The sequence below is a fragment of the Salvelinus alpinus genome, unplaced genomic scaffold (genome assembly GCF_045679555.1).
Source record: "Salvelinus alpinus unplaced genomic scaffold, SLU_Salpinus.1 scaffold_41, whole genome shotgun sequence".
NCBI classification, from domain to species: Eukaryota; Metazoa; Chordata; class Actinopteri; order Salmoniformes; family Salmonidae; genus Salvelinus; species Salvelinus alpinus.
The window spans coordinates 1,261,993-1,279,685 of NW_027255982.1; the positions used below are offsets into that span (position 1 = coordinate 1,261,993).

General features: G+C 50.0%; 1 protein-coding gene across 8 annotated transcripts in view; it reads left to right on the forward strand.

The window, feature by feature from the left end:
• LOC139567059 (lipopolysaccharide-responsive and beige-like anchor protein) overlaps positions 1-17,693 on the forward strand; it is a 351,617-nt gene that overhangs the window by 256,320 nt on the left and 77,604 nt on the right. For all 8 annotated transcript variants that reach the window (XM_071388496.1, XM_071388499.1, XM_071388500.1 and 5 more), the window contains 2 exons: positions 337-456; positions 5,773-5,925. In XM_071388496.1, the coding sequence (XP_071244597.1) occupies positions 337-456; positions 5,773-5,925 (273 nt within the window). The remainder of the gene's footprint in view (positions 1-336; positions 457-5,772; positions 5,926-17,693) is intronic.

The window sequence follows — 17,693 nt, forward strand, 5'->3', positions numbered from 1 at the left end:
CAACTGTGGGAAGCATTGGAGTCAACATGGGCCAGCATCCCTTTAGAGCACTTTTGACACCCTGTAGACTGGATTCCTGACTGATGAAGGCTGTTTTGAGGGGGTATACTCAGTGTACACATTCAGACTCATTTTACTATACTTTAAAAACGCTTAATCATAAGGATGTGGGGTCAAATGTCATTTCTTCTTCTCCTTTTTCTCAAATGTACAGTACACCACAGTGTCACAGCACACTATTAGGAGGATATGTGGATAACTGATCATTCTCTCATTCTTCTTCTCTCGTTCTCTTCTCTCGTTCTCTTCTCTCATTCTTCCTCTTTCATTTTCCAGGAACCCTTCACCACCATGTTCCTCAACTTCCAGGGAGGGAAGTTTGACCACGCTGACCGCACCTTCTCCTCCGTGTCCCGAGCCTGGAGGAACTGCCAGAGAGACACGTCCGACGTCAAGGTAGCGACACACACACACACACACACACACACACACACACACACACACACACACACACACACACACACACACACACTGCCGCCACCTCCTCACAGTGGAGCTAGCTGTTGAAAGACAGACAGTGTACCAGAGTATCGACTAGAGAGGGCCTCTGCAGTCTGAACACTCCTCTGGACGTTCACACACAAGTTCACACACACCGAGACCCTCAACACCTTCAGCAGCCCGCCAGTGTGGGGAGAGGCCACCACTGTCCAGACCCCAGGAGCCAGGGAACATACTAGGATAGGAGGAGAGGGTGGCATCAGTCTCTAAAGACTGGTTACCTTTTAGTTGTGATAGAAGTGTTTTGATAAAATGTATGGTTTTCTGTGTGGAAATAAACACACTTTAGTTTGTTTGTGATTGATGGATATCTATTGATTTAGATAGGGATATCAGATTTTGCATATAATAAATAAGAATATGTTCTTAATATGCTTTTCAAAGCTAGGGGGTCAAATGTCAACATTATCTTCCAAACGTATTCCAAACAAACATTCAACGCTCAAATTACACCCTTTTCATTGAATTAGCCTAAAGCCTTCTCAAAGGCCCCTCTTCTCTCTCTCATCACCGGAGAGAGAAAGTGGCTGATCAAATGAGCAAACAAACACACTGGTCTAAAAACAACAAGCCCACTTCCTCACATCTTAAACCTCTCCACTCCACAAAACCTGACCTCAAACTGAAGGTCGGCCATTTTACGAGGCCTCTGGCTTCCATGGGGTCGACCCGGGGAGGCCTGGTGTAAATTTGTCCAGTCTGAGGTGGCGGTACGGGGGCCGGGGGTCTCCTTCAACCCTTCACCCCCCCCCCGGCCCCTCTTAACAAGGTTGGGGAAATACAGGGGGCTTCCCCGCTACACTCTCTGCCCCGGTCCCTCCATTATGTGCAGTGGCCCCTGCTCTACTCTGGTCAGAGGCCAGCTTCTGTGATCCCCAACCCTGTCCTGTCACGGGTCACTGCAGGGTCCACAGCCCCCCCCCCCTCCCGGTACACTTCGACAGTACACACACACACAACGATGCCTTTGGGCTAAGGCAAAAGGTCAGGAGGGGTCAGGGGATTGTGGCCAGAGGTCATCACGGCCTCCTACGCTACAGACAGACTGGACTGGCGTCTTTAACCTGTTACTGTTATCACCACTTTATACACTGGGATACAAAACACACTAAGACTTTTTCCCCCCTTTAGAAGGAATAGAAGGTTCTTAGAGTTTCCTACAATAGTCGTGAAGCTAAAGCTAAATGGTATACTTAGCATGCTAAATTGATACATCTCATTTGTAACCCTTCTTTGTTAACAAGGTGAATGAGATCATCCATGCGAGGAAAGTCGCCAGAATGTTATTTTGACGTAGCTAAACTAAACTCAACATGGAAGCTGTATTATTGAGTGCAGGGTTGAGCCTGGACCTGTGTGTTTTGATGTAGAGTGGAGCTCTTGTGGTTGATCCACTGTGACAGGTCTAGACTGAGACAAAACTAGATTCTCTCTCGCTCTCCTTGGGCTTTCGCAATCAAGTGTTACCGGTAATGCGAGCCATATGTTTTGTCATTGGAGGCGAAGCGCAATCAACCGTCAACTCCTTCCAACTCCCCCAGCCACCACTCCACCCGACCCAGGCCAAAAGAGAAGGCCAAATCTACATTTTAAACAAGATGGCTGCCTGTACTCATAAATGTTTTAAGAGCGTGGGTCACTTGTTAAAAGAGGAGGGTTGGGGCCTCAGAGACCCAAACTGTAGCAGAGGATTGAGGAGGACCCGCCATAGACCCAGAGCCCAGTGGAGAGGGGGCCCAATGTTCTGACCCGCCATAGACCCAAAGCCCAGTGGAGAGGGGGCCCAATGTTCTGACCCGCCATAGACCCAAAGCCCAGTGGAGAGGGGGCCCAATGTTCTGACCCGCCATAGACCCAAAGCCCAGTGGAGAGGGGGCCCAATGTTCTGACCCGCCATAGACCCAAAGCCCAGTGGAGAGGGGGCCCAATGTTCTGACCCGCCATAGACCCAAAGCCCAGTGGAGAGGGGGCCCAATGTTCTGACCCGCCATAGACCCAAAGCCCAGTGGAGAGGGGGCCCAATGTTCTGACCCGCCATAGACCCAAAGCCCAGTGGAGAGGGGGCCCAATGTTCTGACCCGCCATAGACCCAAAGCCCAGTGGAGAGGGGGCCCAATGTTCTGACCCGCCATAGACCCAAAGCCCAGTGGAGAGGGGTCCCAATGTTCTGACCCGCCATAGACCCAAAGCCCAGTGGAGAGGGGGCCCAATGTTCTGACTCGCCATAGACCCAAAGCCCAGTGGAGAGGGGGCCCAATGTTCTGACTCGCAATAGACCCAAAGCCCAGTGGAGAGGGGGCCCAATGTTCTGACCCGCCATAGACCCAAAGCCCAGTGGAGAGGGGGCCCAATGTTCTGACTCGCCATAGACCCAAAGCCCAGTGGAGAGGGGGCCCAATGTTCTGACCCGCCATAGACCCAAAGCCCAGTGGAGAGGGGGCCCAATGTTCTGACCCGCCATAGACCCAAAGCCCAGTGGAGAGGGGGCCCAATGTTCTGACCCGCCATAGACCCAAAGCCCAGTGGAGAGGGGGCCCAATGTTCTGACTCGCCATAGACCCAAAGCCCAGTGGAGAGGGGGCCCAATGGGCCAAAGGTTCAATTCAAGATTGACTGAAGTAGCGAAGGAGGGGGGAGGAGGCAGGGCAGCGTGGGGGGGGGTGTAGAAGGATTAGTTTGAACCTTTGATCAGTAGTCTCTGAAGCTTTCATGGTAGTATGACATGGATTGGTTGTGATGACCGAACATGTGCTTGGTTCTTTCTCTCCTGACTGAGCTCCCCTCAGGTCCAGCTGTAGGTTTGGATATGTGGTTATGGACTGACACAGGGCATCTCTCCGGCTAGCCTCCGCCCCATGTCTCGGCTTACACACATCTAGAGGAAACTCACTGGCTTCCTGTCTAATCATGTATTTGTCTCCATCCTGTTGGACGCAGTGAGCACTGTTCTCAGGTCTGAGCTTGCTTGATAGACAGCCTTCCAGGGATTCTGTGTGTGTGTTGTGTGTGTGCGTACATGTGCATGCATGCGTGCAGCCCTTACAGAACATCCGATCACATGCGCTGACCAGTTCCCAGCTCCTACCTGTAGCCTCTTTGCCAGTATGTATTTGAATGTCAGGTTGTCGCACACAGCCATGTCACAGGGAGACAAGACATGACAGATGGGTGTTGACTCTGGTCTGGTCATCCCTGATGTCAGAATGTCACCCTGTCTATCTCTCTGTCCATCAGGACAGTGACCAGTCAGCAGGCCCAGTCACACTGTGTTCTGTCAAACAGTTCAGGGTCTTGTTCATTAAGTCCTACCGTAGCAAAACCTAGGCACTCTGTTTTGTACGTTTTGTGCCAACTGAACACCACCTAGGAGACGGTTTACTGGTTCAGCTCTAGTCAGACAGAACTGGGTTGTGTCCATTAAGGTTAGGGTTACACACACTGTAGAAAAATGTTTTGCTACTGAAAAAAACAAAACAAGTGTTCCTTATTGGACAAGTTCCGTTTCAGACAAGTAGTACCTCCCCGTCTCACTCTGTTTTCTTACGTTTTGTGCCAACTGAACATGACCCAGGATACGTTACAAGACAACAGCTCCTCAACGCTTTATTAACAGGTTATTTTATTAGGAGTTACTCACTCCTTAGCTATTGTTTTATAGTGGAATCAAATGAAGAGTTATACTTGTGTTGTGGCTTGTCTTCATAATTGTGGTGGTCTGTTTATATGTCTCATATACTGGCTGTGGATGTATCATGTTGAAATATGAGTGCTCGCTCCATACGTAAATCCATGGTTCAATTCCCTGCTGTGGAATATGGCCGTAGTTCACGTTTGACACTTGTTATGTTGATGGGTAGGTTCAGTATATCACGAGGGGTAGATGTACGCTGATTAAACACGGGATTTACATTTGGTGTCGTGCTATTGTTTGTTGTACGTATCAGGAGCCGCCAGGAAGTGGGTTAATTCAACACATGCTTACACTGTCCAGTCTTACCAGTTAGTTCCACTTGCCCACACACACTCCTAATGACATTAGTGTTTCATTTCTGTTTGCGGGGTGGCAAAGATTTATCACGATATGTTTTGGTTTGCCCCATAATCTAAACGTTTGTCTTTTTGTATATGAAGGCATTTCATACACATTGAGGCTGAGCTGTGGTTTGTTAGAAATGAAGCCGGGTTTAAAGTTTACATCCTCAAGGTCTTAACATTCGAGCTCTTCAGTTTACACGAACGTTGATGTTTTTTTGGGCCCATCGTGAAATTTCATAATTCCATAACGAAGTGTTAAACTGTGCACAGACACACAATCACATTCTGGTGAGTTCTGTGAGCTGCCGTTCCTTCTAATCGTTCAGAAAATACTTTGAGAAGCATAGAAAATAGAATATCATATATTCTGTTTGGCGCTCTACGATTACAGACAACCCCCCTTTCAAAAAGCGTGGAAACCCCAGCGCACACACACACACACACACACACACACACACACACGCACACACACACACACTCGGTTTTGATGCCTTTTATCGGCGTGCCTGCCTGCAGCGTGGTAGCAGGCAGGCAGCAGATGAGCAGTCTGAAATGTAATTTCCATGAGTAATGGCACAGCTCAAGTGTTGCGACTAGCGTCTGACTAGCTGTCTGAGGGACGACAGTGGCAGTCCCAGATTAAAGGACCTTCCGCTCACAGACACACACACACACACACACACACACACACACACACACACACACACACACACACACACACACACACACACACACACACACACACATATATCCACATGCGTTCTAAATGTACTTTACACCGTTTCTTCTCTTTCTCTCTCTCTCTCTCTTTCTTTCTGTTAATGAACTCTCTCTCTAAACTGTATCTTCTCACTCTGAAGGTCACAGTCCCCTGTTCTTTCTACCTGGCTGTCATGATGTGGGTCGTCCGTAGTCACACTCTAATGTAGTGTCCCACACACTGAGACTGGAGGCTTTATCTCAGAGCATCTTGTCAGTGTTATTCGAATGAGAATATGGCTTACTGTGATACTGTTCTCCCTAGCTAAAAGGGTTGATTTATTGACTACAAATGTGAGACAAAACTATTCTAGACTGTACTGTATCCACTATCAGTACATGTACATGAAAGAACTTAGTGAAAGGATGGTTCAGGTTGGATCTACAGTGTTAATGTCTGTCTGTCTGTCTGTCCAGGAGTTGATCCCAGAGTTCTACTACCTCCCTGAGATGTTTGTAAACGCCAACAACTACAACCTGGGGGTGATGGAGGATGGGACTGTGGTGTCTGACGTGGAGCTGCCGCCGTGGGCCAAGACCCCCGAGGAGTTTGTACGCATCAACAGACTGGTACGTCACACGCACACACACATATGCAGTTACGCACGCGCACACACACGCATACACACACACACACACACACACACACACACACACACACACACACACACACACACACACACACACACACACACACACACAGCAGTCCTCTTCCTCACATCATCAAACCACTACTCTGAAGCCCTGTCAGATCCCTACCCCTCCTCCACGCTAGGCTAGCTTAGCAGGAAATGCTAATGAAAAGAGACAGTGTTATTTCCTGTCCAGCTCCGGTCCCTTCCTGTTACCTGAGCCTCCCGCTCTTCTGACATGACTCTGCGTTGCCAGCAGACTTATCAAAGACAATCTCACACGGCCAAGGAGTTATGGAGGAGGATGATGTGGTGTCCTGTTTCTGATCACTCCCCCCTGTCCCCAAGCACACCAGACCTGTGTATATTTAGTTGTTGTCAGAATTACTGTCGTAGTTTTATAGCACCACAGTGACTGCAGTGTCCTCTTACACACAGAGAAGCAGCAGAGATTGTGCTCAAGATTAGATTCCTCCTCTCTCCCATTTCAGAAGTTCCAGAAGGTCAAAAAGCTCCATATTTTTCTGGTGTCATGCTCAAACTGTTTGTCACCTCTGTTTAAATCACTGCGTTGAAGATTGTAAAATAATAACGTCTCATAGCCCAATGGCCTCCTCCCCTCTCTCTCCTTTCCCAAACAAGGATTCACATAAACCACCCCTGACTCTTGAGATGCTCTCCCAGAGACATAGTGCAGAGCTAATAACCATGGAGCTATGTCCTGCCCTGCCACATAGTTTGATGATGCTACTCTTGCCATGTCTTTTAGAACCTAGACACTTCCCACCTCTCTCCAGTCTCTGCCCAGTGGTAGTAATGAGTGGCTGATGAGGCAGCAGGGAAGGCTGTGGTGATCAGGCTGTGGTGATCAGGCTGTGCTCTGTGACCTGTGTGGTGGTGTTAATCAGGACGCTGATGGGACTCAGCCCACGTCATTAATCACACAACCTAAGGTGTGACACGCCAACGCCACAGAGATGGGGGGGGTGGGTGTTCGGTAAGCACTCAGACACGCATACACAGATTGCTATCGTCAATGTACTCACACACATGCACATAGACTCATTGCCACACACTCTGATGGACAGACCTATGTCACACACACACACACACACACACACACACACACACACACACACACACACACACACACACACACACACACACACACACACACACACACACACACAAGCATGTACACACACACACATTTCCTTCCAGCTGGGTGTGTTATCCCCAGTCAGATGGCTTGGCTGTGTGGAGGTTAGACAGTTGGACGTAGTTCTGCTATAGCAGTGTGTGTTCTGCTGTCTGTCTGTCTGACTGCCTAGTGGACAGATGATCTATAGAACAGGCTGTTACTGCAGATGTTACAGTAGGTAGTCGGACCACTGGAGCCTACAGCTAATTAGCGGCCAGGGCAGCATTTGGCTGGCTGACAGTTTGACTGCCGTTACCCCCAGTGCTGTAAGGTGCTCTGCTCTGTGACACTGTCTGACTGCAGCGGTGGGGGGATTCAGTGACGGGTTCTTCACATGGAACTCAAATGTCCTTATCACGTCTTAACGGTCCCCCTTACCGCTAAGCATAGCAGGAACTGCTGATCTCTTCCACAGGGTATCACTGAGCGCGCTCATGAAATATGTTTGTTGCTGTGATTCAACTGTTGTGTATCCGTACTGGTCTAGTTTCCCTTCACTGTAATTCCCATGGTGCTCTGCTCTCCTCCAGGACAGAGGCAATTATGCCCAACCTAGAACAGACTCACACACACGCCATTACAGTGCAGATCGATCCAGCCCTTTGTTTCTCTCCTCCACCGTGTGCCAATCCAGACGGTATTGATCCATCCTGCACAGCAGAGCAGCAGCGAGAGTAGAGGACAGGCAGGGAGATGCTCCTAATAAAAGCAGGATGTCAAGGCTCCAGGCTTTGTGAGAGAACAACACAGTGGAAGTAGATCAAACAATAGTTGAATTTTATTGGTGTTTGCCTGCTCATCTTTGTTACGTTCAAATTCAACAATTTATGGTATCAGTTGTCAGTATAAAAAATAATGTAATCTGCATTGATGAAGAGCCGTGTTTCAATTATCTGTTGAAACTATCTGTGTTCACGTCTTTTGTCTGGACGTCTTAATGCATTTCCCATTAATAATACTTCTGTAGGAACAGAAGTTCCTTTAGTTGATGTGTTCCAGTGGGACGTCGTATGGTGACGGAACAGATATTATTGCCCGCAGGGACAGAGCTGTCAGTAGTGTGTCTGTGGTGTCTAGAACAGCCTCTGCTCCCCAGCTGTTATGGAATATCTGACAGGCCAACACACCTGGGGCTACTGAGACAGACTCTCCCTCAGAACAACGAGAGATATTGTTCTCCGTCTTGCTAAATGTTATTTCAGCACCACCTCTTTAAGACTGTGTGTAGGCTAGATGTCACAGCAGGCTTCCCTTTACGGGGGTAGAAAGAACGGAGGGAGGACATTGACGCCGAAACACGTTGGCGTGTCACAAGATCAATTCCAACTCGGATACGATGGAGAATGTCCAGCGAAAGAGAAAGGAACGCAGGTTAGTTTGATCTGTAATGAACATGGAGTGTCTTGAACGCTCCTGGGCATTAACCCTCTCATTCTAGAGAAGACGTCCTCCTCACATACTGACACCATTAGAGGAAGTTAGTCCCATCACCCTGGGGAAGGGGAGGGAGGGAGAGAGGGAGAGAGGTGGGAGAGGGAGAGAGAGGTGGGAGAGGGAGAGAGAGGTGGGAGAGGGAGAGAGAGGTGGGAGATGGAGAGAGAGGTGGGAGAGGGAGAGAGAGGTGGGAGAGGGAGAGAGAGGTGGGAGAGGGAGAGAGAGGTAGGTAGGGAGAGAGGTGGGAGAGGGAGGGAGGGAGGGAGGTGGGAGAGGGAGGGAGGGAGGGAGGTAGGGAGAGGGAGGGAGGGAGGGAGGTAGGGAGGGAGGTAGGGAGGGAGGGAGGTAGGTAGGGAGAGGGAGGGAGGGAGGTAGGGAGAGGGAGGGAGGGAGGTAGGGAGAGGGAGGTAGTGAGAAGGAGGGAGGGAGGTAGGGAGAGAGATGGAGGGAGAGAGAGGGAGGTAGGTAGGGAGGTATGGAGAGGGAGGGAGAGGGAGGGAGGTAGGTAGGGAGAGGGAGAGGTAGGGAGAGGGAGAGAGATGGAGGGAGAGAGGTGGGAGAGAGAGAGGGAGGTAGGGAGGGGAGAGAGATGGAGGGAGAGAGGTGGGAGAGGGAGGTAGGGAGGGGAGAGAGATGGAGGTAGAGAGGTGGGATCGGGGGGCGGGTTTCCCCTCATGACTGATAGCTGGCATTAGAGGGTTCAGCTGGCTCCTGTGACATGAGAGAGAGGGGGGGGGGAGAGGGAGAACGAGAGAGTGAGACTGAGACTGAAGGAGATGAGCAGTGAGGGGATGAGAAAGAGCATCTGAGATGAGAGGGGGAGAGTTAATGGGTCTGTTTGGCTCTTTTAGCTTGTCTTCTGCTCCTAATGGCCCAGCAACACCAGTCAGGGAGGGAGGGGCTGAGTGCCAGAGCTGCTCCGCTCGTTAAGCACCATAGATGATTAACAGCTAATTAAAGCCCAATCTGGGAAGGCCATTAAACCCTCCACACGGTAGAGGATTGTAGCGCCACGTAAAATGGCAGGTTGTTTTTCCGTTTTGCATCAGGGAGAGAGGGAGTGTGTGTGTAGGCTACAGCTTGTGCAATGTTTTTGTAGTGTGTGAGGTTTTTATTTGTGAAATTCGGCTGTATTAGTTTCCATATGTGAAGATGTAGGCCTCATTTATTTTACATTGAGTTAAGGAGAACACAATGTGTTCTAGTGCCATTTATTTTGGGGTATTTGCATCTTGTGTTCTCAAGTTTCATAGATGTGTCATGTTCACAGTATTCTGCAGTAACCAACCACACAGTATTACTGCTGCATGCCTTTGTCTGAACACCACTACATTCCTCAGCCTAACTCCCCTCTACTCCCCTCTACTCCCCTCTACTCCCCTCTACACCCCTCTACACCCCTCTACTCCCCCCTACTCCCCTCTACACCCCTCTACTCCCCTCTACACCCCTCTACTCCCCTCTACTCCCCGCTACACCCCGCTACACCCCTCTAATCCCCTCTACACCCCTCTACTCCCCTCTACTCCCCTCTACACCCCTCTACTCCCCTCTACTCCCCCCTACACCCCTCTACACCCCTCTACACCCCAACCCTCCACCACCACCCCTCTACACCACAACCCTCCACCACCCCTCGACACCCCAACCCTCCACCACCACCCATCTACACCCCAACCCTCCACCACCACCCCTCTACACCACAACCCTCCACCACCACCCCTCTACACCCCAACCCTCCACCACCACCCCTCTACACCCCAACCCTCCACCACCACCCCTCTACACCCCAACCCTCCACCACCACCCATCTATACCCCAACCCTCCACCACCACCCATCTACACCACAACCCTCCACCACCACCCATCTACACCACAACCCACCACCACCACCCCTCTACACCACAACCCTCCACCACCACCCCTCTACACCCCAACCCACCACCACCACCCATCTACACCCCAACCCACCACCACCACCCATCTACACCCCAACCCTCCACCATCACCCCTCTACACCACAACCCTCCACCACCACCCCTCTACACCACAACCCTCCACCACCACCCATCTACACCACAACCCTCCACCACCACCCATCTACACCCCAACCCTCCACCACCACCCCTCTACACCCGAATCCTCCACCACCACCCCTCTACACCACAATCCTCCACCACCACCCCTCTACACCACAACCCTCCACCACCACCCATCTACACCACAACCCTCCACCACCACCCCTCTACACCACAACCCTCCACCACCACCCCTCTACACCCCAACCCACCACCACCACCCCTCTACACCACAACCCACCACCACCACCCCTCTACACCACAACCCACCACCACCACCCCTCTACACCACAACCCACCACCACCACCCCTCTACACCACAACCCACCACCACCACCCCTCTACACCCCTCTTAAATCCAACCCTCCACCCCTCTGGCTCCCCTAAACACGGCTCCTTGATTGACCCTGGCTTATACAGCTCCAAGATTCATTACCCTCATTGTAAATACATAGGTTTGGGATGTACCCAGGATTACTGAGATTGTAAACAGGCCCACGGTGGAGAGACCATGTCTTTACCTTAACCACACACACACACACACAGGGCTCCCGAGTGGCGCAGCGGTCTAAGGCACTGCCTCTCAGTAATAGAGGCGTCACTACAGACACCCTGGTTCGAATCCAGGCTGTATCACAACCAGCCGTGATTGGGAGTCCCATAGGGCGGCGCACAATTGTCCCAGCGTCGTCCGGGTTTGGCCGGGGTAGGCCATCAATGTAAATAAGAGTTTGTTCTTAACTGACTTGCCTAGTTAAATAAGATACACACACACACACACACTTTACTCTGGTCTTGATGTTGCGTGACACAGAGATCAGGGGTGATTGTTGATTTTACCACAGGATCAGGGGAGAGGTTAAGAACTTGATCCCCCCCTCGCCAGATAACTAGACGTCTCTGCTCACTGTCATGTTTCACCAGCATTCCACAATATATGACAAATACCCTCTCTGTCCCTCTTTCTCTTTCTCTCCTTCTCTCGCTCTCTCTCCTCTCTCTCTCTCTCCTTCTCTCTCTCATACTCTCTCTCTCGCTCTCTCTCTCGCTCTCTCGCTCTCTCTCTCTCTCTCTCTCTCTCTCTCTCTCTCTCCCGCTCTCTCGCTCTCTCTCTCTCGCTCTCTGTCTCCTCCTCTCTGTCTCCTCCTCTCTGTCTCCTCCTCTCTCTCTCCTCCTCTCTGTCTCCTCTCTCTCTCTCTCCTCCTCTCTCTCTCCTCCTCCTCTCTGTCTCCTCCTCTCTGTCTCCTCCTCTCTGTCTCCTCCTCTCTCTCTCCTCCTCTCTGTCTCCTCTCTCTCTCTCTCCTCCTCTCTCTCTCCTCCTCTCTCTCTCCTCCTCTCTCTCTCCTCCTCTCTCTCTCCTCCTCTCTCTCTTTCTCTCTCTTTCTCTCTTTCTCTCTCTTTCTCTCTCTCTCTCTTTCTCTCTTTTTCTCTTTCTCTCTCTCTCTCTCTCTCTCTCTCTCTCTCTCTCTCTCTCTCTCTCTCTCTCTCAGATCTGTTTATGATTAGGGCAATAGCAGGTGATCATGTGCTTTGGCTTAACCAGCCACAGAGGCTACTGGTTCCTACTGGTTCTACTGGTCCCTACTGGTTCTACTGGTTCCTACTGGTTCTACTAGTCACATACATTCCCAACCTGGAAGTGGACTATGTCATGATCTTAATAGGATGAATATTTGATCTTGATGAATACATATTTCCCCTTCAGTTTATTGTACTCCTTCAGTGTGGCTCCTCTCACTCATCTAACCTCTTGTAACTCTGCTGACAGCTCAGTAAACTACACGCATGGGAAAGGACCGTGGGGCCGTAAGAACACGATGCTCAGACCTCTTTATAAAGATTCTGCCCAGCAGAAGGAGTGACAGGAACATCCACTAAACCACCCAGAGAGAGAGAAATGTAGAGGGGGGAGACCCCACTCAGAAGCTGCTTGGTGGGTCAAACCAGTTGACTGATGGAACAGAAGCTGAGCGAGACAGAGTTGAACACAGGTCTGCACTCCAGTCCCACCACGGCTTCTCCTAGTCCCCTTGGAAGTGTCAAATATCTCTCAGGCAGTCCGACAGCCTACAGGAACACTCCCCTCAGGTAACTGGGACAGACGAGACGATCGTCTTCTCTGTGGAGTGCCTGTTGACGGCAGCTTGTCTTTTAGTGTGAAGTACAGTAATGGGGACACACACACCGTTTGTTTGTTGGGAGCATCACGCTCTCGTACGCCGGCGGTTGGCTGTGAGCCTACTACTACGCCAGCCGGGATCAGTGAGCCAACCTCAAAAGCATGGGCCTGGCCGTGCTGAGAGACGAGAGCCACTTTAACTTGACCCACATGGTGTTACTCACTGAGACCCCATAACGTTACCCTACTCACTGTCCTTCTCTGTCCAAGCACTGAGGTCTGTCAACTGAATATGCTGACAGCCCCTCACGCAAAGTGTGTCAACATATGGGACAAGGCCATTATCCTAAATGGTTGAAGTCTATGAGCATGTGAAAGAGAGGGGTAGATTGGGGGGTGTTTTGGTGTGCTTGAGTTGAGCTGTGTGTCAGACAGATTTTTTCTTCCTATCAGACATTTTGAAGGGATGTTTGCTTTGCTGATCGTATCGTGCCCCTGGCGGATTTATAGCGCTCCCCCCTACACAGAGGTGTCATCAGGGCTGTGGGAAGTGTCAGAAGGAAGGGACGGTGTGTGTGTGTGTGTTTCCCACACACCACCCTACCAGACTGCTCTGCTCCTCTGGTATGACCACCGGCTACACGGGGTCAAAGTTCACCCATGTTTACATTCGCCTCTCATCCCCACAACTCTCTCTCCCAATACAATCAGGCAGGCACCAGCCGGGGACACCCGTAATGCTCACTCCCTCTCTCTCTCCCAGGACTCCCAGAGGGACCCCTGTGAGAGTTGAGGTTAGCCGCTAATACCGCTAACTGCTAACAGCATAGTTCCTGAGTTAATGAGTGAGAGCACCGAGTTAGCCTAACGTAGCATTAGCCTAGCTTAGCGCTGATCCATCCAACCGGCATGGGAGTCTGTGAGGCTACAGTATAACATTACAGGGCCTGCGGCAGGGTGGGAACGAGCTACAGCGTCTGGTCAACGTCAGCCAGCGCTCTCTGAAGGGGTATTGTCATATGCGAGGGCAGACATGTTTACTGTGTGCTCTGTGTTTTACGAGCTCTAACCCCTCCTTCTCTTGCTCTCTCCTCCTCTTCAGTGATGTAATGGAGGAGGCTGAGGGAGCCTGAGAAATGGCATGATATATGGCCGCTGACACACTCACTCGCTAATGCTGTCTCTCTCCCTCTTGCTTCCTCTCTCTCTCTCTCTATCCCATCCTCTATCTATCTCTCTCTCTCTCTCTCCTATTATCTCTCCATCTCTCCCTCCCCTTCTCTCTCACTTCCCTTCTCTCTCTCTCTCCATCTCTCTCTCTCTCTGGGCCCATGCATGGCCTGGCAGGAGGCTTTTCTGCAGCACTGCAGTTTTTGCAGAGGCTTTCTTTCTCTTCTCTTTTTCCCTCTCTCCCTCCCCCTCTCCCTCCTTACCCTCACTAATATTCCATCTCTTCCTCTCTCTCTCTCTCTCTGAGTGTTTGAGGTGGATTGTGGGACAGGTGGCATCTTTACCCCGCTTCGTCCCTAGCCTAGGTGTCCAGTCAAGCATGCAGGAATTAATGTTCCCCACACACACATATACACACACATATACACACACACACACACACACACACACACACACACACACACACACACACACACACACACACACACACACACACACACACACACACACACACACTACACGCACACTGACCCTCATCTACACTCAGGTCTGCATTTCAAAGACGTGGCGTTTGACAAGGACGTCAAGTTTAGGTCATCCATCACACAGGGCTCAATGACCCCCAATATCAGCTCCCCTTCCTCCTCTACAGACATCAATCCCCCAGTCGTCTCTATTCACTCTACTTACTATGCTCTCATCTCCTTTTCTCATCACAGACCACCTTCCTGCCTGATGTGGAAGGTCATCACAACTTTATTAACACTGGAGCAGCTTAACAAAAGTCATGTTTAAAGGTGCAACTAGTCATTTCTAATGTCTCTAGTTGCACATGATAAACCGCTAGTGATCTACAGTGAGATTCGATGGAGGAAATTCAACTGAGAGAACCTCAAATAATAATAATTCCATATGAAATCTGCATGAAAATCTTAAATCGGTCATAATTCGGATTCTTTTATTCTTCCAGTGTCCCAATCTCTACTGGATCGAATTTGGCTGTTACATGTTTATTTTATTCACTGTGTAAAGATATTGATAGCTTTGATAATTGGTTATGTACCCTGGAAGTCTAGTCTCTCTCTATATATTTAACTTTGAGGTTTATTTTCCATGTGAAGTGAACACAGCTGTTTGCCGGTAACAGACATCCGGTAGTGGTTCTTCCGTTCATACAGTCGGCTCTCTTTACTCTCTCTATCCTTTAGTCTATTCAATGGCACATCCTGTAGGAGTCCCAACCATTTACATCAGGGGATAAGTGTATAAGCTATCCCAGCTCAAGAGGCTTTAGATTGGGGTAGAACTTCAAATCTAGCCTGGGGCTTCTGTTTTTGGGAAGGCCCAAATAACATACTTTCCCCGATTTTGTTAGTTGGCGTGTACGGATTCTCTTTTAACCATTTACTGATTAAAAAAATTATAATATCCAGCACTTTAGATGTCCGTGTGACGTCGTTTCCCATTTATACTTCCACCACCAAAGCGCATACTAACAGTACAGTAAGTGCTCCTCTTTTTATTATATATATATATATTTATTATTAAGTGGTCCGCTCGCCCACGTGTCCTTCACCTGAATGAATGAACCTCTCCGGCAGAAATAAAAGGGGTTTAGAGTACAAGTTAGTCACCTCCATAATATATTTTAATCATCTAAGCACCTTCAATCCGTAACCCAATCACGTCAACTACGTTACCCAGAAAGAGAGCACTCTGAGTGGACACGGAACATGACTGTCAGACCCCCTAACTAAACAGTCTGCTCCACAGTCATTTGAGACAGCCTCATTCTCAATTCTCTGTCTCTCCCAACAGCTATCCAAACAATTCCCCATCCAATACGTTCTGCCACTAACTCCAACTAATGGTACGGTACATGTACAGTGGGGAGAACCAAGTATTTGATACACTGCCGATTTTGAAGGTTTTCCTACTTACAAAGCATGTAGAGGTCTGTAATTTTTTATCATAGGTACACGTCAACTGTGAGAGACGGAATCTAAAACAAAAATCCAGAAAATCACATTGTATGATTTTTAAGTAATTTTTTTGCATTTTATTTGCATTCTACTCACTTTAAGTAGGAAAACCTGCAAAATCGGCAGTGTATCAAATACTTGTTCTCCCCACTGTATGTCTGTCCCCGGGATACGCCTGGAGTGTTTACGGAGCTTTTATTCATCTGTTACTCACATACTTACTGTAGATGCTAACAGTGGTGATGTGTGTGTTAGCTTGTTAGCCTTATTCTAGGTGAATGATGCTCGTCTCGGAAATGGAGCTATAGGTCTGATGATGAACCGTTTCACTCATCACCCGTTCTTCCTGCTTAGTTTGACCCTCAGTCTGGAGCTGTGATTGGTTGGGTGTGTTTGTTTGTGAAACTGAAACACAGTTGGGTAGTCCCAGGTAGTCTTACGTTAATCTTCGTCAGACCCACTTCTGTGGATTTCGGGCCATCTTTTAGAGGGCACTCGTTGTTTTTCATATGGAAGTTGGGAACTGATAAAGTAGGCTGTCACGCAAAATTGGTGTGTCCCAGAGTTGACGTCTGTGTGGGCCATGTCAAAGCTTTATTGCATTGGTTAATTGAATCAGAACCATAGCACTTTCCCACTGTCTGCTCTTTACCATGAATCATACATAGCACTTTAGACTCGACCCACAGTCTACAGTACAGTATATGCCAGGCCTCCCTCCAGGTCCCTCCAAATACTCTGTGACATGTTTGTTTTGGGGAGATTTTACACAATCACAGCTCACTCTGCTTCTCGTCACCGGCCGAGCAGGATATTCACCCTGCTGTCTCGTCTCGGGTTCCACTGTGTGTGTGTGTGTGTGTGTGTGTCAGGTTCCACTTAGCGCAGCGTTACAGTGTGTGTGTCTGTCTGATGACCTGTACCCAGAAGTCTCAGGGTTGTAAGCTGCGTGATTGGGGAGAGAGGGAGAGACAGAGGAAAAAGGTGTGTGTGCACGGGGGCGCGTGCCTGTCTGTGTGTGGGAGTTTTCCCAATGAGGGGCCACAGAGGCAGAGCTCAGAGCCTGGGCCCCCAGGATGGGAGAGGGGAACTGGGGCATGACGTAAGGAACGAGAGCCAAGGAGGAGGCAGCAGCCGTGGAAGCTGACTTTCCATTTCCTTTATTCACATACCTGCTGCAAACTGACGTTGGGCTCCTCGGCTACGGCGAGCTAATAGGTCATTTAATCAGACACCCGTCAAACGCAGCAAAACCAAACCCCAGATGAAAGGGAGCAGGAGATGCCTGGAAAGGAGGGGAGGAGAAAGAGGGGGAGGGGGAGGGAGGGGAGACGGAGGGAGAGAGAGTTAATATTCTTTTGGAACTTTTGAGGGTGGAAATATTATATGGGTATCATGGGGAAGCTGTAAGCTGTGGACTGATTGTTTGATCTGGTAGTGTTACTTAGCTGGGATCTGGAAGGGGGGGGGGGGGGGGGGTTCTTAGCTGGGATCTGGAAGGGAGGGGGGGGGGGGGTTCTTAGCTGGGATCTGGAAGGGAGGGGGGGGGGGGTTCTTAGCTGGGATCTGGAAGGGAGGGGGGGGGGGGTTCTTAGCTGGGATCTGGAAGGGAGGGGGGGGGGTTCTTAGCTGGGATCTGGAAGGGGGGGGGGGGGGTTCTTAGCTGGGATCTGGAAGGGAGGGGGGGGGGTTCTTAGCTGGGATCTGGAAGGGAGGGGGGG